This window comes from Eptesicus fuscus, chromosome 13, assembly GCF_027574615.1.
Source record: "Eptesicus fuscus isolate TK198812 chromosome 13, DD_ASM_mEF_20220401, whole genome shotgun sequence".
Lineage (NCBI taxonomy): Eukaryota > Metazoa > Chordata > Mammalia > Chiroptera > Vespertilionidae > Eptesicus > Eptesicus fuscus.
This window is the reverse complement of record NC_072485.1, coordinates 66,715,083-66,738,199: the sequence shown is the minus strand read 5'-3', so window position 1 is coordinate 66,738,199 and position 23,117 is coordinate 66,715,083. Positions and strand designations below refer to the sequence as shown.

At 35.3% G+C, this 23,117-nt stretch overlaps 2 protein-coding genes and 1 non-coding gene across 3 annotated transcripts; all 3 read left to right on the top strand.

Annotated features, from left to right (window-relative positions):
* The first annotated feature begins 8,789 nt into the window (after nucleotides 1-8,789).
* Nucleotides 8,790-9,701, top strand: LOC103291011 (olfactory receptor 4A16-like). Its single transcript, XM_008146977.3, has one exon. It carries the CDS (start codon nucleotides 8,790-8,792, stop codon nucleotides 9,699-9,701), a length of 912 nt encoding a protein of 303 aa, XP_008145199.3.
* Nucleotides 9,702-16,901: 7,200 nt separating this feature from the next.
* On the top strand, nucleotides 16,902-17,020 carry LOC114233553 (5S ribosomal RNA). The gene has a single exon (XR_008558054.1). It is a non-coding gene; the product is annotated as a 5S ribosomal RNA (ribosomal RNA).
* Nucleotides 17,021-17,318: 298 nt separating this feature from the next.
* Nucleotides 17,319-18,336, top strand: LOC103291010 (olfactory receptor 4A15). The gene has a single exon (XM_008146976.2). It carries the CDS (start codon nucleotides 17,383-17,385, stop codon nucleotides 18,334-18,336), a length of 954 nt encoding a protein of 317 aa, XP_008145198.2. The 5' UTR covers nucleotides 17,319-17,382.
* The last annotated feature ends 4,781 nt before the right edge of the window (nucleotides 18,337-23,117 follow it).

Here is a 23,117-nt window from a genome sequence, read left to right as displayed (position 1 = left end):
GGCAGCAGAGAAATGTTTCACCTGTTTTTGTTGTTATTAATCTTCAGCAGAGAATATTTTTCCATTGGTTTTTAGAGAGAGTTAAAGAGAGAGAGAGAGAGAGAGAGAGAGAGAGAGAGAGAGAGTGAGAGAGAGAGATAAACATTGATGTGAGATAGATATAATCTACAAACACCCTGACCAGGGCCAGGGGATCAAGCCTGCAACCGAGGTACATACCCTTGACTGAAATCGAACCTGAGACCCTTCAGTCCACAGGCTGATGCTCTATCTACTGAGCCAAACCAGCTAGGATGCACCTATTTTTAATGAAGAATTGTTCCTTCCACGAAAGCCATGTGTGTAATTATTTAACTGTAGTAAATGTCTCCTCAGGTTTAATAACTGGGTCATGATGAAAAACATTTATTTTGTGAATACTTCCAGTGATAAAAATACATTTTTAATATTTTTCATGGTTTCCTAATATTTTTAAGATTTTTATAATTTGTTGGAAAAATATATGCTCAGTTTTTATGTGTAAAATGTTTCTGTTGATACTATAGATTTATGTTCTATGTGTTGAGTTTGCTATAGTTAATACTGTAAATCTATTTTAGTTAATGGAAGATTTTTTTAATGTTTCCTCTTTAATAATATAATCTTTTTCAGAGTTAATAGTGATTTTTAATAGTTTCAGAAAATAAAAGAAATAGAACATAAAAACTTAGTTCAGTTTTCCCCTCACAAAGATAGCCCATATAATATTTGAAGTACATTTCTTATTTTTGTATCTGCAAAAGATTTAAAAAATATAATTGTTTTCATATTGCTTAGCATGTGAAGTTTGAAGGAGAATGAATGATTCTTCAGAGGGCTGTTATTAATCATAAGGAGGCTAAGTATATATAAATAAATGAGCGAGGCAGATATGCAGAAAAATAAAATCTTATGTGTTTTTCTGATTGAGAAATCATATCATCTCCTTTCATGTGGATCAATTTTGTTGGTGTTATATTTTCATGAAGATAATCCACTAATATTCCTAGGTAATTTAGAATTCATGGGCTTCAAATATACAATACAGAACTTGACCAGATATTTTGGGTGATACCATTGTTAAGAAAGATGCTGACAATATATACTATTTTTACCTCTCTTATTAATAAAGATTATTAGGTAATAAAGAGGCCAGAATATATTGTTTTATTTGACAGTCCTCATTCATAACATCTTCTCCATGCATCAGGCTTGAAACAAAACACTGTTTGCCTCTAATATGGTAGGAAGCATGTCGTCAAAGAAACTTATGATTCTGCCTCTGTATTTAGTCTGGATTCATAAGGGGCTAAGGCTAGGGGGCAATGGGTCCTTCTCAAGGGTAAATCACACTATGAAAACCTGATATTCTGAGCTTTACCCCTGTTCTTATTACATAGAGGTTTCTAATATCGCCTTTAAAAAAGTTATCTTTATTGTTGAAAGTCTTATAGATATATCATCTTGAAGTCTCCCCAAACATAATACTATTCACCAAATAATAGCAAGCATTTAATTTTATCACAATTTATATAATTAATTTTCTACTCTTGCACATTGCTAATAGATCGAATGTATGTGTGCTCCCCAAGTTCATGATTTAAATTATTTATAATATGGCAGTATTTATAGATGGGGCCTTTGGGAGGTGATTAGGTCATGAAGGTTGAATCCTCATCAATGGAATTAGTGTCTTTATAAAAGAGACCCCAGCGAGCTCACCTGCCCCTTATGTCAGGTGAGGACACAGTGAAAAGATGGCTGTCTGTGAACTAGCAAGCAGTCCCTCACCAAGACACTAAATCTGCCAGCATCTTGATCATGGTCTTCCCAGCTGCTAGAGCTGTGAGACAAATATTTGATGTCTACCACCCAGTCTATGGTATTCTGTTACAGTAGCCCAAATGGACTAAGGCAGACATTTAGCTAATTGCAAAACAAAAATACAAAACAAAACAACAACAACAACAAAAAGACATCCCTCCTATCTTTTAAATCTCCAATTGCAGAAGCCTGGGAGCCCTTCCAGCTGCCATGTCTCCTGGACCAAAGCCAATGCCACATGCCTGAAATTTTTTTGAGAAAGCACCACACTTCCAGGTTCTACTTTGTGCTCTGGTTATCTTTGCTACATGGCACAAGACTCTAATTTTTGTAGCTTAAAAAAAAAAGTTTTATTTCAAAATTTTGTGTGCCAGGAATTCAGGCAGAAGTTGGCTGGGTATTTCTTCTGCTTCATGAGGCATGGACTGAAGTCCCTCTATGTTATTCCAGTGTCTTCCAGGAGTTGTCTTTCAAATGAGCTGCATCAGACCACTGTGTCAGTGTCAGGGAATTATTGAATCTTAAATCCCAGTTTTCAAAACAGGGTGTTGGGATTAGGCCTCTGACAAACCTCCAGGCATCAAAGATTCATAAAACAAACACTTCCAAGAACATGTGAGCACTAGGAATATGGAGTTCCAATGGCATTGCCTGAGTAACTTACCATTATAAGTCCCCTGGAGTCAATATCACTTCTTTCTGTTACTAGGATAGTGAAAGAGATAGTAATGAATTTGGCAGGGTTTGTGGAATTCTCTAATGGTCATGGACCATGTTATTCCCATAACTTTGCCCAGTTGGCCTAGGCTTTGTATTTTGGCTAGATTGATCAGTCATATTAGATCAGTCATATTATCCCACATCCTCCCTAGCTTCTTCCTTTAAGGAACTATTGTAATGTTATCAATGTAATAGATTAACTTATTTAGAGTATGTTCATATCTAAGTTTTATTTTAAAAATATGACAATAGAAGTGGTTTATAGAGAGTTACTGTGGATTATTGCACATTTTGAAGCAACATATGTATCAGTTAACATTTGCAGTATATCATTCTTTTTGGAGCATATAAATTCAGCTTCTGGGCTACTGCAAACATAATCTTACCTAGAAAATGTCTATCATTCAGATAAACAGAAAGCATTAGTAGTTCTTGCACTTAGCTGGAAGGGGCATAGAGAATTAAATCTATGCATATATTAGTTCTCCAGGTCTGAGTCATAGTTTAGTCCACAGTAACCTTTATCATATCAGATAGTTCTTCTAAACTAAAGATAACTTCTCCATCTTTTGCTACTTATCATTAAGAGACAAACAGTACTAAGATGTACTCTTTAAATCTTAGAAGTAATACATACAACATTTGGGGTTGCCGAATTTCATCCATATCTTTGTTGGGCTGGAAACCACCAACATTTTTGCGGGGGTCAGGAGCGGGGGCTCAGCACATCATGAAAATCTTCATCTGGTTCAGATAGGTATTTAATGCCTCTTTATCTAAGGCCCTTGTGACCTAGAAAATGCAATATACATGGATGTGAAGATGCTCAGTGGAGCCCATAGTAAGCCAAGTTAAAGAAATAACAGTGCAAGCCATCAGAGGTTTGATGTAGAGGCAGGCTCTTGTTGGAAAATAGTTTCTTGTAGAAACAGTTGCTTGATACTAGACTGAAAATAAGGAACTGAATGAATGGACTAGAAGTCATTATGGCTCCTCTGACGTAGATTCAGGCCTTTGGAAAGAAACTGCTGTGATTATTTTATCCTTTCAATAATTGAAACATCAACTTCCATAAATTCCCCAGTTCCAGGCTTCTCTGTCTCTGAGACTCAGGGCCTTTAACGTCTAGTATAGGGACCTCCTTTTCTAAGGATATGGCTGAAGAAAGGAACGGAAGACTGGTTCTCCATTTTGGCTTAAGTTTTATTTTCTTTACCTAAAGATTTCCTAATATGATAACCATAAATGCTTATTCACTTTATTTAATTTTTTCTTTTCAAATTACAGGCTTTTGATATATTTGTCTGTTTGCTACTCTTTCTTGGCAAGGCCCAAATCTTTTTTCTTTAAGGATTGTTCTAGGGGAGAAAACTGTCCAGAAGAGATTACTTCATTTGTATTTGTTCCCAATGTTCTAATAAACTAATCTATAATGACCTTACATTCTATTTCATTTAAATCAGTTATGATGTAAAAACCCAGAGAGGCTGTGTCTGCCCATGTAAGTGGGATAATTATTTTTCTGATAATAAAACTCAAATTTCTACCTAAGCTGAAGTCTCTCTTCAATTGGTATCTGGTCCTCTAGATGTTTTCTTGTTATATTTTTCTTGGCAAAGATATCTCATTGCTTGTAGAAACCTGTATACCATCCCAGTGTTCTAGGATGAAGTTGGGGAGGGGTAGAGACATACTTTTAATTAGGGAAAAAAAGTGTCTTTAGGGATAAGTTCTTTGAGTGACTGAAAGACTAAAGAGTTCTGTGAGAATACTCAGTCATTTAAGGAAGATAAATCCCAGCATTTGTCTTGTTGGCTACAAAGAGAGATTAATGACCAGAGAAATGAATGTTATCCTAAATCCTCAAAGTAAAGTGCTTTTTGGTTACCTTGTAATTGACTGAGAAGAGGTATAAATAACTAATGGTAGTGTTCTAAAATTTTTTTTTTGTATTGGCAAATAATGGATTTGGCCAAGTTAATTTCCACGAATTCAGCCAGTTTTTACCTAGCCTTGTGAACACAGCAGCTTTGTTTTTCTGTGAAGAGATTTTCCCAGCAGGTGAGAGTGTCCAAATATTTTTGCAAGGAAACATTTATGTTTTATTTAAGTGTCTTTCTATTCTAGACATCCACATTGGATACTACAACACTTGTCTAAAAGACTGAGGTGATGGGGAGTCTGTGTGGAAATATGGGAGTGTAGCCACAGGAAACAATTTCTAAATCTACTGATCAGCTATACATTATTGTGCTCTATGGTCACACATAGACGAGGTATCTACAGTTACTCCCAGTGAAAGAAGCATTGATTTTAAAGACCAAGGGAAGACCCAAGGTGAGTTTTTAAAACGACCATGGGATGCTCATTAAAAATTATACGGTATATTTAAATATTTCTCATGTCTTAAATATATATTTTCATTGGAGGAAGTCTGAGTTGAGAAAATTAAGCTAGCAAAACATGGAAATTAGCCAGAATATACAAAATATGTTTGGTTTTAGCATTAGAGCCTGCAGGTGTTTATTGTCCATTTTGTCAAATAACAAAGTAAAAAATGTGATGTATTACAAATAAACTAATGATTCATAATCTTGGTTCATAGGCTATTGTATTTTATCCAATGCTAACATTTATGATTATTTTAAGACTTTTAAATTAGAGAAGTTTTGATACATCATCTGTATATTGCATTGTGTGTTTACCACCAAAAGTCAAGTCTTCTGTCACCATATACGTATTTGACCCCCTTTACCTTTTACTACCCTCCCACCCCTCTTCCCTCTGGTAACCACCATACTGTGGTCTGTGTATAAGTTTTTGTTTTTCTTGTTTGTTCATTTGTTGCTTTTAGTTTTATATCTCTCATATGAGTGATATCATATGGTTCTTGACTTAATTCGATTAGCATGATATTCTCAAGATCTATCCACTAGTTTCAGGGGTACAACATAGTGGCCAGACAATCATATACTCCACAAAGTAGTCCCCTCAATACATCAAGTAACCACCCTGCCACATGCATAGTTATTACAATATTACTGACCACATTCCCCACTGGGGACTTTGGATTCTGATATAGAAGCTTGATATGTGTGAACCTTCTAAAATGATCACAGCAACCCTATTTGTACATACTTAAAAAGAGACCTGTGCTCAGGGAATAACTTTGCTTACTGTCATTTAGAGATACATAAAACTGTGATTTTAAAGTATTTTAGAGGGTATTTTTATTACTACGGAAGTTTAATTAATCTTTTTAAAAAGCTACCCTCTTAAGAAACTATGTTAAATTTTTTTTTTAAATATAGAGATGTGTGAACTTAATGGTTTAATTTGAAAGCCTAGTAATAGCATCAGTTTTTATAGTATCAAATCTTTGATGACTTAAACAACAGAGAAGAGTTTATATATCCAATTTTTACATCTAAGTAATTTAACTGGCTAATAGAAGATTTATTCTGTTGAAATCCAACATTGATTATTAATAAGAGTAAGGGCACTAGATAGATCCCTTATGTGTGAAGTAAGGAGTGAGAAGCAGAGAATTGTATATAGACTACCTGGTACCCTTATGTTCTTCAATAGGTGTGCCTTTATCAGTCTATAGCTTCAACAGTGATAGAACGTCTGCATAAACTGGAGGCAGCAATGTGAATGAGGCATGTAGGATGGTCCTCACTGCTGGCTTCCAAAGGAAGCTCAACCTTTTCTGCACATGTCCTCCCTCCCTCTGCCACCAAGTCTATGGGAATGGAATCACTTGTCTACCTTTCAGCTTTAGTAATTCTGTAATTTCCTCAGCAGCAAATAAGCAAAAAGTTTGGTTTGTATCTCTAGTTGTATAATTCTTCTCTCTTGTTTAATTTTGTTTTTTACCATCAGGTGTAGGGGACACCAAGGAATCAATGTGTGTTTGTGTGTTTTTCTAATTTTCTTTGCTTTTACTTATTAAGATGTGCTCTGTGTTTATTTGTTATGGCTTCTCAGGATGCCTCCCAAGAAAGCCCAGAAAGTCTGAAGGGACTTCTAGCACTTTATCAAGTAAGAAAATCTTTCTGAAGAAGATTTCTTAAAGACTACTAATATCATGTAATTATCATATTAATATTATTACTTGTGGATAGTAATTTCTTAAATATAATTTCTCCTTCCTGATTTGATCCTTTTTTCTTCCGTTTTCTATTTTTAGTTTTTCCTATGATATATGGATCCCACTTTCCCCCATTATTCTGCTTGCTTCCAGTCAAAATACGCTCTGTCACAAGTAAATATTAGTACTCATTTTACTCAAGTAAATAATCCTGAGACATACAATCTCATCTTGTGCCCAACTATAATTATTTAAAAAAGATCTTTATTGATTTCAGAGAGGAAGGAAGAGGGAGAGAGAGAGACAGAAACATCAATGATGAGAGAGAATCATGGATTGGCTGCCTCCTGCACTCCCCGCACTGGGGATTGAGCTGACAACCCTGGCATGTGCCCTTGATTGGAATCAAACCCAGGACCCTTCAGTCTGCAGGCTGGTGCTCCATCCACTGAGCCAAACAAGCTAGGGCCCAACTATAATTCTTAATACATTGACAAAGATCCAGATGATTCCTTCTGATGCAGTGCTCATAGTGAAGCATTCAAGAACATTGATGATAGATATCATTTATTTATTGCACCTTTATTGGGTGCCAACTGTATTCTAGGTACTCTACCTGTAATAAAACAACAACCTAAGAGGCAGGCCCTCTTGGTAGCCCTATTCTAAAAATTATGCAACCGAGGCACAGAGAGGTTTATTAAGTTGCCCAAGGTCACATGGTAAGTGGAAAAGCTGGGGTTCCAACACAGGCAACGCAGCTCCAGAGTCCATGTTATTCATCACTGTGCTACAACAGAGTAACTTGTAATCATTATTCAGTTTCTGTCATTATAAAATCCCATTTACCACAGGATAGCATGTTTCAGGGAACAATGATAAGCTTGTAAATTTTTATTTTATTATAAAATTATGAAAACAAGTCAGCAGAATAGCATAAAATAGGGTTACACAAAAAGTCTCATAGCATGTCTGGGAATGCTTTCTGAGATTGTCTAGTTCAAGCCCTTTATTTTCCAATGAGCAAACTGAGACAGACTTCCAATTACATTTAGAAATGATTGAAACCCAGGCCTTCTTACTCTGAGCTTGGCCTTTTCCCTTGAGTCTGCTGGTGTCTGGAATCTGGGACCGAAGCTCTAGTTTTGAGCACTCTCAGTGTCTTGGAAGCATTATAAATAAAACCATGTATCATTGTCCTTTATCTCTCTTTTCAGTGTCTGTGTTCTTCTTCTCCTCATTCATGACCTAGTTCTCCCTAAGAGCTTTGAAAAAACCCCCACAAAAACAACTAGCTGCTAATGTAATTGTTGGTGATAGTCAAGAGTCAGATAAGTTAAAAAAATATTTGCTGAAAATCTAAATTGTGTCTCTATGTTAAGAGTTGTGGGATAGACAAAGATCAAATGGAGAGAATTGCAACTCCTTCAAAAGCTGACAGTCAAAAAGAGCCAACAGGCAGAATCAAACCAAGTAATTGCTATAGAGAACAACGTGCTTAAAGAACTTTGTAGTTTGATACAGTGCAAAGTCCAGTCTCTTGAAATTTAATGAGAGATCCATGAAGACTGAACATCCTTTGAGACACAAAGGACTGAATATCTAATAGTGGATTATCATAGTATTAAGTGAGTTATTCCAAAAGAGGCATTATTTTTGGTGCGAAATAGATCATATTATAAAGGTACTCACCAAAAATACTATAAACTTGGAGGACTGACTCTATGCCAATTTGTTCAGAGCTTTTTGTTTTTTTTGATCACCACCAGACAGTAAGTCATTGCTGCCTCTGTGCCCAGGACTGACAGTTTAAGGCTCTAGTAAATAAATGACTGATGGTTGGGCCTTTGATACTCTTTTCTATAAACAATTCACTTAGAGATGGAACCTTTTCCTTGTAACCCAAATAAAATAATCTGTGGAGAAATAGAATTGTCAATGGAAGGTATAATGTGTTACGGGAAGAAGAATTCATAGATATTTACTAAATGTTTATTGTATGTAAACCTCTGTAAAGGTATAATAATGAAGATGTACTTCAAAACATAATGTACTCATAGTTGTGTTCACAATTTCATTACAGGTCCCATTCTCCTGACCTCTCATCACTGAAACAGGCTTTAGAGAAGACTAAATGGAACATAGTAACAATGTGACAGAATTTGTTTTCCTGGGCCTCACTCAGAATCTAGAGGGCCAAAAAGCATTATTTGTCATATTTTTACTCATCTACATTATGACAATGGTGGGCAACCTGCTCATTGTGGTGACTGTTCTTGCCAGCCCCTCCCTGGCCTCCCCCATGTACCTCTTCCTTGCCTATCTGTCACTCACGGATGCGGCTTATTCCAGTGCCATTTCACCCAAATTGATTATAGACTTACTCCGTAGTCATAAGACAATTTCCTTCTCAGCTTGCATGGGACAGCTCTTTCTGGAACACTTATTTGGAGGTGCTGAAGTCTTTCTTCTGGTGGTGATGGCCTATGATCGCTATGTGGCCATCTGTAAGCCATTGCACTACATAACCATCATGAATAGACGGGTTTGCATCCTGCTGTTGGTGGTGGCTGGGGTTGGAGGTTTTGTGCATTCTTTGGTCCAACTCCTCTTTGTGTACAGCCTCCCCTTTTGTGGCCCCAATATCATTGACCACTTCATCTGTGACATGTACCCTCTGTTGGAACTTGCCTGCACTGACACCTACTTTGTAGGCTTCACTGTGGTTGCCAATGGTGGAACAATCTGTATGGTCATCTTTATTTTTCTATTAGTCTCCTACGGAGTCATCCTGAATTCCCTTAAAACTCACAGCCAGGAAGGGAGGCGCAAAGCCCTGTCTACCTGCAGTTCCCACATCGCGGTGGTTGTCCTCTTTTTCGTTCCCTGTATTTTCCAGTATCTTAGACCTGCTTCTAACTTCCCCATTGATAAATCCATAGCTGTGGTCTATACTGTTGTCACTCCCATGTTGAATCCTTTGATATACACTTTGAGAAATTCAGAAGTGAAACATGCTGTGAAAAAGCTCTGGCATAAAAAGTGAGCTATAGATAGAATGAGCACGTGTCATCCATACTGAATGCATTTGTTACTAATTCTGAAGCGCAAACAGGCAGTCCATTGTAACAATGGATGACTTAGTCAACTCAATGGGTTTCTAGGGATGCTTTTCTTCATTTACACAAAGGCATGAAAAAGTAGAATAAATTGTCCTTTGAGGTTAGAATCAATCTAATAGAGAAATTGTGCAGGTTGAATAAAAGGCACAGGTATTTGTCCTATACAAGGAAAAGTACACTAAGTTCACCTTGTAACTCTTTTCTTTACTTTAAAATGGGACTTTAGAAGAAAGAGCCTTTTTTTTCCCCTTTGAAAACTGAAAAATAAGCTACCTTTGAAAATTTGCTTTTACCCTAAATAATGAGAAAACAATTCATCTAATGTTTAGAACAAATTTCTGGGGTCAGTTAGTTTGTTATCCTATCCACACAGCAGCTTTCTGTAGCTGCCTTATGCATTTTATCTTTAAGATTACTTTTGGCCTGACCAGTGTGGCTCAGTGGTTGAGCGTCCATCTATGAACCAGGAGGTCATGATTTGATTCCCAGTCAGGGAATCATGTGTGCCCAGGTTGGGGGCTTGATCCCTAGTGGGGTGTGTGTGTATGTGTAGGAGGTAGCCGATCAGTGCTTCTTTCTGTCATTGATGTTTCTTTTCTTTTTTTTTTTTTAAAATATTTATTGTTGAAAGTGTTATATATGTCCCCTATTTTCCCCCATCGATCCCCTCCAACCAACCCCAACCCCCACCCCAGGCCCTCACCACCCCACTGTCTGTGTTCAGGGGTTATGCATATATCCATATAGGGTCTTTGGTTGATTACCTCCCACCCATCCACCCTCTCCACCTTCCCTCTGAGATCCCTCACTCTGTTCCATGCTTTCATGTCTCTGGATCCACTCTGTATCATTGATGTTTCTATCTCTCCCTCTCCTTTCCTCTCTGAAATAATTAAAAAAAATATATTTAAAAAGATTACTTCTGTTCTTTAGGTAGATGTCTATGCATTTGAAGTTCAGGATGTTTAGATGGGAGATGGTCCCATATTTGGTTAAAGACACAATCAGTGAGCAGTTTTGTTAGATGGGATATTGGAGTTGTTCACAGGTTGACATGAACCTGTGTGGAATGACTGACAATGAAAACAGATTCTAGTTCTTGATTAGAGGATAGAGAACCATTTTAATTCAAGTCATAAACATATTTTCATGCCTTTCCTCACCAAATATTATGTGCATTTTTGCCATTCTTCAAAGAGTACATAAAACTTATTTTGTCTTAATGATACTGAAGATTGGGTAAAGAAATGTATTATTTTGCACAGCAATAATTGTAATCAACTTAAATAATTTAAATTATAGACTTAATAAAGATTATTTTGGTATAAACAAAATTTTGTTTTTAAATTTTATATATAAAACAACAACAACCAGGTTTTTTTCTCATCTGTAACCCATACTAGAACATCATGAACTAGGAAGAAGATGGAATTGCTTTCACTGTATTATAGGAATATCATCTATGTTTTGTAAGAGTTTTCTTTTCTAACTAAAAAAAGAGACATTTTCTTATTTTAAAATTTTACTATGCCCTGGCTGGTGTGCCTCAATTGGATGAGTGTTGTCCCATGCACCAAAAGGTTGCCAGTTCGATTCCCAGTCAGGGGAGATACCTGGATTGCAGGCTTGGTCCCAAGTAGGGGCTGTGCAGGGGGCAGTTGATGGATGTTTCTCTCTCTTTCCCTCTCCCATCCACTCTCTTTAAAATCAACAAAAATATTTAAAAATTTTTATTATGTATTTTTTCATGCATACCATTAATATATGCAATTTATTTCTAGATTTTTGTAGCCTCCTACCTAGAATATGATTGATATTAAAATTACCCGTGCATACCATTCCTTTGCCTCTTTCCAGGGGTAATCTCTATGCTGAAATTTTTGTTAACCATAGTTAAAAATAGTTTAACTACACATGTATGTATCCTTAAATTGTAGAGATTAGAGTTTTATATTCCTTACCTTATATACTAACCTACTTTCCTAATCTGATGTCATATTTAATCTATTTAAAGTTCAAATACTTGTGTATCTAGTTCTAGACTATTTTTCTTTGATTGGTTAATTATTCCTAAGCCAATACCACATTATTTTAGGTCATGTAAGTATATTTTGATATCTGATAAGAGACCTACCACACAATGGTCTTATTGAAAACAACAAATTCTGTTCCAAAAATTCTTTTCCATATAAGTATTAGAATAATTTTGGAGATCTTAGAAACTTACTAAGATTTTGAAGATAGTATATTAAATGTCTAACTAATTTAGAGAAGAATTGATATCTTTATCACATTGAATATTCTATCTGAGAACAGGAAAAATCTCTATTTATTTAGGTCTTTAAGATTCTAAATAACTTTTTTAGACTATTGCTGAATGATAATGATTTCATTAATGATTTTGCTTTTTAATATCTTTCAAATATTTCATATCGTATTTCTCATTTTTATATTATTATGTCACTTAATAGAGGAAAAAGTGGTATAATAACTGTGAATAAAGGACACCTTGACTCATTCTTAGCATTAATGGGGATGCCTTCAGTATTTCCCCTTAAAAAATGTGTTCATTAAAAAAGATAATCTCCACCTGTATATCACTATCCTGAAAGGAACAGATATCACTCCTCAAAGGAACAACTGAAAAATATTTACAAAGAGCTTGCAAGATTAAAGAATTTTTAAAAAATCCTCAGTTGAGGTTATGTTTATTGATTTTTAGAGAGAAGAGTAAGGGAAAGAGAGAGAGAAAGAGAAGAGAGAGGAGAGGGGAGAGAGAAACATCCATGTGAAAGAAACATGATCGGTTGCCTCCATGTCATCATTTTATTTTGTCAAATGCTTCCAAGTAATCGGGAAACTTGTCAGATCAGTGACAGACTAGTTATGTTAAAATATTCAAAGAACTAAAGAAAACCATGCCTCAGGAGTTAAAGGAAAGAACTATAAAACAATGTCTCAACACTAAATGATTTATATCAATAAACAGATGAAAATTATGAAAAAGAACAAAAATAAATTCTGGAGTTGAAAGTACAATAATTGGAAAAAAATCACTAAGTGGCTCAACAGCAGATCTGAGCAAATAGAAAAAGGAATCAGTGAAGTTGAAGATAGGTCACTGTGATTATCCAGTCAGAGGAACCAGTACATAATGATGTTAAAGCTCCTCCCTCTCTGGTTCAGGTTCTTGGGTGTTTAAAGGCTGTTCACACAATCTTAGCATTTTGTTATTAATAAATGATTTGCTCTTTGATGTCCTATTGCTATTTTTTCACTTAATTCCCCATGGTGATTGGCCAGGAGAAGCCTCTGAAAACATAGAATACACTGGAAGAATCATGCAGAAGGTCTCAGTTCTCTAGAGCACAATTCCTCAGTGAATTTAGTTTTGAACAAGCAGCCTTGGGGACAAACTGTTTTAACAACTCAGTAAAGTGATTTGTTATTCATTGTTGATTAAGTGCCCAGTCATATCTTCCTTTACTGGGAGGAGATTTCTCCGTGGGTATTAATACTACTGTCAAGATGTAAAATAAAAGTGATTACTTTGCTAGACATGAACCATATTAAAACAGTCATATGATTATTTTAAAAATATTAAACACAAACCCATTTCTTTGAATATCCAGCTCTCTGCATTATTGACTAAATATGCTATTAAAAGTTTGGTCAATTAATTTGGTCAGTTAAACATAATAATTAGGTTTTAAATTTGATTATTAATACATATTCTCAATGACAACTTTCAAGTATGGTGATTTATCCATGATATCAAATGTGTCTTCTGAAAGCCAGACTTTGGATAATGTCATAACCCAAATGGTAAAATCTTTATGAAAGCTCAAGAAGATGGTCAAGCTTTGTAAAGGCAAAGAGAGCTATATCTGGATGTGACAAGCATTTCCAGCTGCAATGACGAGGTGTACCCCGATCTGTTCTCTGCAGTCATACCTGGGTTGATGTGGTGGCAATCCTGACTTATCTGCATCACACTAAACTTCACCTTCCAGAACCAAAGACAGAATTGCAGAAGCCTGGATTTGGAGCAGGGGACAGAAGAGGAAATAGAAAACCCAGGTAACATATTCACAAACACTCTTCAACTGCTCTGAGAATAGGGATAGATGGACTTACCTTGAATGAATTATGTATCTTTTAAAGAAGCAGGTTTTATCATTTGATCTCAAATGTTTTATGCCAGAAGCTCCAGAATAAGAAATTGCACGCACTTTATCCATTTTGTAAAATATTATGGAACAAATACAACGATAATAACTTTCTCCAATATTTTGTATTAGAGATGTTTAAATGCATGCTGAAATGGAGAGAACACATAGCATAACATAAATAACGCAACAATATAAGTGGACATATATGGTCTTCACAATAATGTATGTAGAATCCAACAATTATATATTTTGTATTTTAATATGTTGATGATGATAGTAAGGATTACTGTAGCTCTTTATAATTGTTATCTTGTATTAATATCTTTAAATGTTCTGGTTCTGTGTGGGTATTTTATTTCTGTGGGTATTTTTTGTTTTGTAAAATAGACATGGCACATTGTTGTGCATTTATCACTACTATCCGTTTCTTCAGAGAGCTTTGTTTGTGTTGTGCTATTTAATCCTTAAAACCATCCTACATGTTAGATGCTATTATAAGTCTCATTATACAGATGATATTGAGTAATTTACCCTCTCTGATTGTTGTTCTTCTTTATTTGCCCCTAAAGTCTGTTCAGCCACACTCAGGCTTTATAGGTAGTTTTCCCCACTTTACTATGAAGAAATTGACTTGGAAAATGTGATATTTCTTTAAAATATATCTTTATTAAAAATCTGATAACGGTGTTTAATAGGACCTCAACATTTTTGTTGCATCATTTTTTTCTGGTCACTTGCTCAATCATTTAAAAAACCTATTGCTTAATTGGGAAACAGATCTCACCATATAGACAGTTAAATAGAAACATTTAGGCATGGGTTGTGATTCTATGTTTTAAAAAGATCTGGACTGAAACTCAAAATTTCAGAATCTACATTTTTTTTAATATCTTGCTGGTTGAAAGTCCTTCCCAGTATTTTATGCCTTGCATACCATGTAAGTGGTTCATATTTTCTGCCTTGTGTTGTTGAATTTGGCATAGTATAGATCTACTTATCTTGTTTTAATTGTCATTGTGGGATAGTTATCATGGATTTACATTGTTGAGCATTCCTTAATGATTTATTTGTTCTAATTGAAAATGTTAGGAGATTTGAAGAATCTCACAAATGTTTGAAGCAGATACATGTATATTTAATAAAATACAACATTGATAAAGCATAGAATTTTATATCATTCTGAAAAAATTAATAGCTTTCAATAGTTTAGAATCTTAATTACATGCTCATAAGAACATTTTTGACAGTCAAATGTTTATTGATTGCTTAAAGTGTGTAAGGGACAATCAAAGATTCTGTAGATACAGTTACTAATAAGATATGTTTACTATCCTGACAGACCCAACAGATGACTGGGAAGCACAGCTCTAAACAAGTAAGTGTTATAAGTACTCAACAGGTGAAGGTGGCAGACCTTCCTACTGGAAGTTGATCTCCTGGGTCCTCAGACAACTCCTATGAATTGTGAGTACTTATTTTCCATTACCAATGCAGCTATAGCTTCATTACTGTGATGAAGTTATTTAATTATATGCAATGAACTTCAAGAAGCTCTGAAGATGGAATACCTTTAGGCAGTTAGTCTCTTATACTAATATATCTTAAAGTTTAGATTTTGATTTTTTCCTTTTTCTATGATTTGAAAATATGAAGATTCCTTGAGGCAGCTCTGATACTGATGCTAAGTTATGCTCCAGTTCACCTCTGTACTGACAGTCCAGGAAACCTGAAATTCCTTTACTCCGAACTCATTCAGGCCTCCTCAAACCAAATTATTTACCAATTTCAAAGCATATTCCATTCAGTTTATGGTCTTTGCTGGTTTCTATCTGCCTTTTCCGAGTTATCTCTTTTCTACACTTTTATTCTCCTTCTGATGTTTGAGTACAAATTGGCTTGCCCAGAAGCACAAATCTCCTAGAATAATCTCCTGCCCTTCACAAATAGTCTGCAAATGTAGACACTGAAACAGAGCACACTTAAAATAATTCTGCCAAAATGAAGTTGCACACATTACAAGTAAATTGGCTCTGGATCATATTTGAAAGGCCCAGCAAGTGATTTATTTTCCTCAATGAAAATAAATGCCTTATATTCTACACAGACTTAGATAACCAAGAACTAGCAATATGAACAAAATAACTGGTTTAATTGATTAACTACTTTGATAATCAAATAACTTTTAACATATAGTAATTCATCTGATTAATATAAAGATGGTCAACCAGCAAAAGTGCTAGCATGTCTTTTAGGATAAAAGTGTCAATGACAAGAATTCAGAAATGCATACATCTGGAAAGAGTAGGGTGTGATTTTTTTCAAGATGACTGAGCAAAATCAAATAGCATTTCCAGATTTTTAGCATAGAATTACTTCCACTATACCATGATTTTACCTAAAATCTCTATTTTGGCCTTCTGAATTGAGCTATGGTTAGAGATAATAAATTATAAATAATTTTGTAAAGAAAAATGTCAATGTAGTAGCCAGGCACTTAGATTTGTATTATCCATTTTTCCCCTCCAATAACCTAGGTTGTAATAAATGTCAATTCAGTTTGTGTATGTATGTGTGTGGCGAGTGTGTTCTAAAAACAACAACAACATTGCTTTCATTATACTTTCTTGGTTGGGAATAATTTAATACTTTATTGAATGTTGCTCTTTTGTGAGTTTTAAAATTCAGTGTAATAAAATGAAGTTTAATAAACATTTGATAAGCACTCATGATGTGCCTGGTTCTTTCACTGCTGTGAAAAGTAAAGTAACTCAGAAAGGCAGTTATCTAAATGTCAGCCTATAATTTTATGCTCCAATACTAGGTATTACTTTATGTAAATACATAAGTAAAGTTATTAGAAATGTGATTGTTTTCATGGTAGATAGATCTCAGAATGTCAAGAAGCATTCACGGAAACAGGAAGTGAAATATGATGTCAAAAAATTCAGTCTTGTCTACAGCCATACCACCCTGAACGTGCCTGATCTCGTCCTATCTCGGAAGCTAAGCAGGGTCGGGCCTGGTTAGTACTTGGATGGGAGACTGCATGGGAATACCAGGTGCTGTAGGCTTAAAAAAAATTTAGTCTTTGTGAGAGATATTCTGAAGAAAGCAGCTTTCCTATTGTTCAGTAGATCATCTCACTGATATGCCCATGCACATTTGCCTGCAAGTTAGAATTCTGAATTCTCATCATTGTAGTTGAAACAAGAAATGTAATGTAGCTGAAATAAAAATGAATGGAGTAATTGTGGGAGGAGACTCTAAACTCTCATTTTCTAAAGAGTTACCCCGTGTGAGGCCCCATGGAACAAAAATTGTTGAATAAGGCATTCCATTTTTTGACATAAAGCTTGTGATCCTCTTAAATTCATTATTGGCCCTTTTCTTTGCAGCCTCTGACACCTGAGGTCCAACATCTTCAGAAGAACACATGGGAAGTAGGAACAATGTGACTGAGTTTATTCTCCTGGGGCTCACACAAAGCCCTGAGGGGCAAAAAGTACTATTTGTTGCATTCTTACTCATCTACATTGTGACAGTAATGGGCAATCTGCTTATCATGGTGACCATCATGTCCAGCCCATCGCTGGGTTCCCCCATGTACTTTTTCTTGGCTTACTTATCATTTATAGATACTGTCTATTCTACTGCCATTGCTCCCAAAATGATTGTAGACTTGCTCTATGAGAAAAAAACTATTTCCTTCCAGGCTTGTGTGACTCAAGTCTTTATAGATCATTTCTTTGCTGGTGCTGAAGTCATTCTTCTGGTGGTGATGGCCTATGACCGATATGTAGCCATATGTAAACCTCTTCATTATTTGATCATCATGAATCGGCGGGTATGTGTGCTCCTGCTGTTGATGGCCTGGACTGGAGGCTTTCTGCACTCGTTGGTTCAATTTCTCTTTATTTATCAGCTCCCTTTCTGTGGCCCCAATGTCATTGACAACTTTGTGTGTGATGTGTATCCCTTATTGAAACTTGCTTGCACCAATACCTACCTCGTTGGACTTTCTATGATAGCTAATGGAGGAGCAATCTGCACTGTCACCTTCTTCCTTCTCTTAATTTCCTATGGGGTCATATTACACTCCCTTAAGACACATGGTTTGGAAGGAAAACGCAAAGCCTTCTACACCTGTGCGTCCCATATAACCGTGGTCATTTTATTCTTTGTCCCTTGTATCTTCCTGTATGCAAGGCCCAATTCCACCTTTCCCATTGATAAATCCATGACTGTGGTTCTGACTTTCATAACTCCCATGTTGAACCCCATAATCTATACCCTGAGAAATGCAGAAATGAAAAATGCCATGAGGAAAGTTTGGAGTAACTATGTGGCCTTAGTTGGAAGTAGACTGTGTCCCTCATACAGAACATGATGTTTATTCTTTCACAGAATCAAGGAATACTTTCATTATCAGTGATTGCATTTAAAAAATTATTTCCTTTGAGTTATTCAGCCTAATTATTTTGAAACAGTCATATATATTAATCTTTATCTAAGTGGAATATGTTATAGCCCTTAGAGAGCCAGAGAATTGCACAGGTTTAATCCCTTATGTAGATAATCATACTGTATTAAGATTCTTTAGTGGACAACATTTTTTTTTGGTTTTGTTTTACTTTATTTCAGGTTCCTGTTTGTGGAGTATGGTACCTCCATGCTACATAGAAATGTGATGTCTTAAAACTTGGTCCCTTTTAGTCCAGAGTAAAATTTGAAAATTAAAAATTCAGATAGATAAAATATTGCTAATATAACAGTAAAAATAAATGTGTTGGCCAAATTAATTACTTTAAAATTTCAGAGCATGCTAGTGAAAAAATTCAGACAGAAAAAGTTAAGAACCATATATAATTATACTCATATGTGGGATATAAAACTAAAAGCAACAAATGAACAGATAAAAAACAAACAAAAACCTCATAGACACAGATAACAGTATGGTGGTAACTGTACTGAGCAGGAGGAAGGGGGTTGGGGGAGAGTAAAGACTAAAGAGGAAGGCTCTGGCCGGTTTGGCTCAGTGGATAGAGCGTCGGCCATGCGGACTGAAGGGTCCCAGGTTCGATTCCAGTCAAGGGCATGTACCTTGGTTGCGGGCACATCCCCAGTAGGGGGTGTGCAGGAGGCAGCTGATCAATGTTTCTCTCTCATTGATGTTTCTAACTCTCTATCCCTCTCCCTTCCTCTCTGTAAGAAATCAATAAAATATATTTAAAAAAAAAAAAGACTAAAGAGGACTCATGGTGATGAGAGAAGATTTGACTTTGGATGGTGGGTACACAATGCAATATTCAGATGAATGAATTATAGAAATGTGCACTTGAAACCTATATACTTTTATTAACCAATGAATTAACCAATTCATCCCAATAAATTTAATTAAAAAATAAAAATTTAAGCATGTATTCATAGCTGAGTATAAACCTATAGAAATGAACTTTGTTAATTTCACACTATGTTGGTAGCATATGGTTGATTTTGTATATTATGATCAAATTTTGGACTGAAAAATAAAATTGTTGAACCCCATTCTGTACCTCTAGATAAATTATGCTCCCCCAATGGTTGAAATGCACATTTAAGTCACTTGTATCACAGTGAGCCCCAGAGTCTGTCTACATTAAATTAACTCTCTGGGTACACTTTAAAAAAGTACAATAAATGCTAAACATTTTGGGAATAGATTGTTTTATTTTACGTAATGAATGCATTTCTGATTTTCTGTAAACATTATGGTTATTGGTAGAAGTTGTGGCTTCTGGCATCACATTTGAGAGCAATCAAATCTAAAGGAGTTCTCTCTGTCCAAGAGTGGAGATGATCTTACTTGATAAAACATAGAAAGTAATTGGAGCCTCATTGCTTCCAAAGTCTTAATCTCTTTACACAGAGATAGTCTTTTGCTTCCAACAGTGATAGGAAACTCAGGTGGCTCTTTCAAGATTAGACATTGAGAATACTAATCTCTGTGATCGTTTTATCTTCCATGCAAAATGTTGAAGTGCCTGTCAGCATGCCAGTACCGAGGACGTGGTGCATTGCTATGCCATCCTGGGCATCTGAATTTGGTTATGTGGCCTCTCTACATACTTTGAGTGCTTCTCTTTGACACTGTTAAAGTCTTCTCTCTTTTTCCTTAGAATGTTGGTTGTTCATATCATATACAAGGAGGTCTTTGAGAGCAGGCTGATGTCTCTGTATCCTTCCTTATAGAACCCATTTCAGCCCCTCCCATAAATTAGGGCCTTAAGAAATGATTATTGAGCCCAGACTCTGTGGCTTAGTAGTTGAGCATCAACCTATGAACCAGGAGGTCACGGTTTAATTCCTGGTCAGGGCATATGCCCAGGTTGCGGGCTCAATCCCCAGTGTGGGGCATATGGGAGGCAGCCGATCAATGATTCTCTCTCATTATTGATGTTTCTCTCTCTCTCCCTTCATCTCTAAAATCAATAAAATATGTTTGTTTGTTTTTTTTAAAAAGAAATGGTTATTGAATTAGCAGGGAAATCAATGAAGGTTTGGACATAAAGCAAATAAATCAGTGGATGAATGAACAAATAAAGGGTTCTGAGAAATAAGGGAGTAATTTTTATAAAAGGAACAAGTGGATTTTACCTGGTTGTAATAATACTACAACTATACCTTATTTGATAGCTTCTTTATTAATTCTCCAAAATGTTTAAATGATATCAATGCAAGGGCAAGCCAGAGACCAAAGCATCCATGTTTGCAAGAGAGAAAACATTGGGTTAAAAAAACATTGGATTGCCTTATTTCATCTATGGTGATACACATTAAAGGTGAATGCTCTCAAAGTTCTCAAAGGTCACTTAAGTTATGTGAAATAATTGGGTTGTTGGCAAGATCTGCTAATGATGGTGAAATACCCATGAGGTCCAATTAGCCATCACTAAAAACGTCACAGAATTTGCCTACAAACAGGATGTGTGGTAGCACTCCTATAAGGCTCAAGAGGAAGGTCTTTTCCAAAGGTCATTATTAAGTCAACAGACACACTTACTGTAGCTGAGCTAGTTGGCATTGTTAAGCTTACATCTTTCCTTCTTTCTTGGTGATCTAGCAGCTACCTGACGCCCTGGCCACAGAGCCATGCCAGACAAGTTCATAGGTGAGATTCTGCCTTCCCACCCGGAAATCAAATAATTATAGAATTTCAGGTTTAAATGAATCTTAGAAATCATATACTCACCCCTATCCTCACCAAATATGAGGTTTAAATATATTTTTCAGCATGTCAGGCATCAGGAAAGATATAAGTAAGTACAATATGACCAATTTAGAACTAAAAATATTTTAAAAAATTGATATATATTTGTTACTTAGAATCACATCATATATTCAAAATTTCACCTAAAATTTTTCCCACTTAATGTTACAACCTAGGAATTTTACTATGATATTGCACAATTAAAAACATCTCTTTAAAAAACTATACATTTTTCAAAGAGATGTACTATATTTTACTTATTCTTTCTCTAATTTGGATGTTACATGCAGTTTCTAATTTTCTATAGCTCTTAATAATTGTGTTGAACATATTTGTACTGAATGATTTTTCTCTTTAAAATACTTTCTTTTAGGGTTTATTCATAGGAAGAATATTGTAAGAGTAAATAAAAAAGAGACAGTAATTTCTATTTCTTCATAGTTATTTCTAAATCACTTTTATTAATTGTATCTATTTTTACTATGTGCACTATACTCTTCTGATCTGTTGGTGAGTCCTTCTCAGAATAAGGGAATTCAATGAGGCTACTGTACTTTGTTTCACATATGTATAAGATTTTAATTTTGGGTAATTAAAAATAAGGCTCTTTATTCATTTCCCTTAAAAAGGAAAGGAATATATATGTGGACATAAAGCAAATAAATCAGTGGGTGAATGAACATGGTTCAGTGCTACGCCATCCTGGCATCTGCATATATATATGTAGAGCACATTTTATTATATATATGTGTATATATATATATTTGCAGAGCACATTTTATTATATTTTCTACTTTCTTTCTTTGGGAAATTTATGTTCCCAGATTTCCTCATTCAATTAGTAATGGAATATCTTCCTGTAACCAGGGTTGAGGGGTGATGGGTGTTATGGGAGGATGGGAAAATAAAGTATGAGAATGCATATGGCAGAAGCTTAAAGGAGTATGGAGAATCATTCATATAATGGATGAATATTCTGCTGCTGTTTGGTAATGAAATGTTGGGAGGGATTACCAAAGGCATGTGACAGGATACTTTTATGTGTGAACAAATGAGCATACATTGATATGTAATAGTAATTGTCTAATAAATATTTGTTGAATGAGTAGAAGTGTATTAGTTACTTACAGTAAATAATAGATTTTATATGCTTGTGAGTGCATATGTACATATAATACTTTGTCTTAGCCAGCAGACTATTTCTATTCTTTGCGTTAAATTTCTGTTTTTTGTTGTTTGTTTTTTACTTTGAAAATAAGGGCTTCTTTTGCTGATAGATCCTCATATATTGAACACCTATCCAAGGGTTTTTTTTTTCCCCAAGTCTACTGAAGCCACAAATTTATTGAATGTGACTATGTGAAAATTGTATGTAAACAAAGTTTTAAAGAATAAAAATTTAATTAGCAATCACTATAATTATCTTGAAGGTAAAATGACTCAGGGATATACTCCTTCCCAGTGGCAATTAATATTTTCATACTTACTTTATAAAATGAACCAGAAACTGTTAATCTGGACTGCAGCTTTCTTTAGAAAGCTTATTTATGTTTCTCATAAAGTAGAGAGCAATGATAAACAGAGCAGGAGAATGGAGCCCTTGAATGCCTAGGTTTCTGTGCTCGGGGAGCATGCATATTCTTACACATGGAGAAGAAAGAAGGTGGCAATTTACCAAGCATCTGTTCATCATCCAATAGGTATCATGCCAGGCAGAAATCATGCCAGGCACTATACAGGCACAATGAGGAAACACACATGAATAGTATATGTGTAATTTCTGATACCAGGGAGGGTGTATCTTCCAGCCATTTATACATTCCACCAAACTGCCTGTTTGTGATAGATGCTTATTGACCCTGTTTCTCCCCCCCCCCCATAGTTAGAACTTTGGGTTCAAATATAAATTCTAAAAGAGAAAA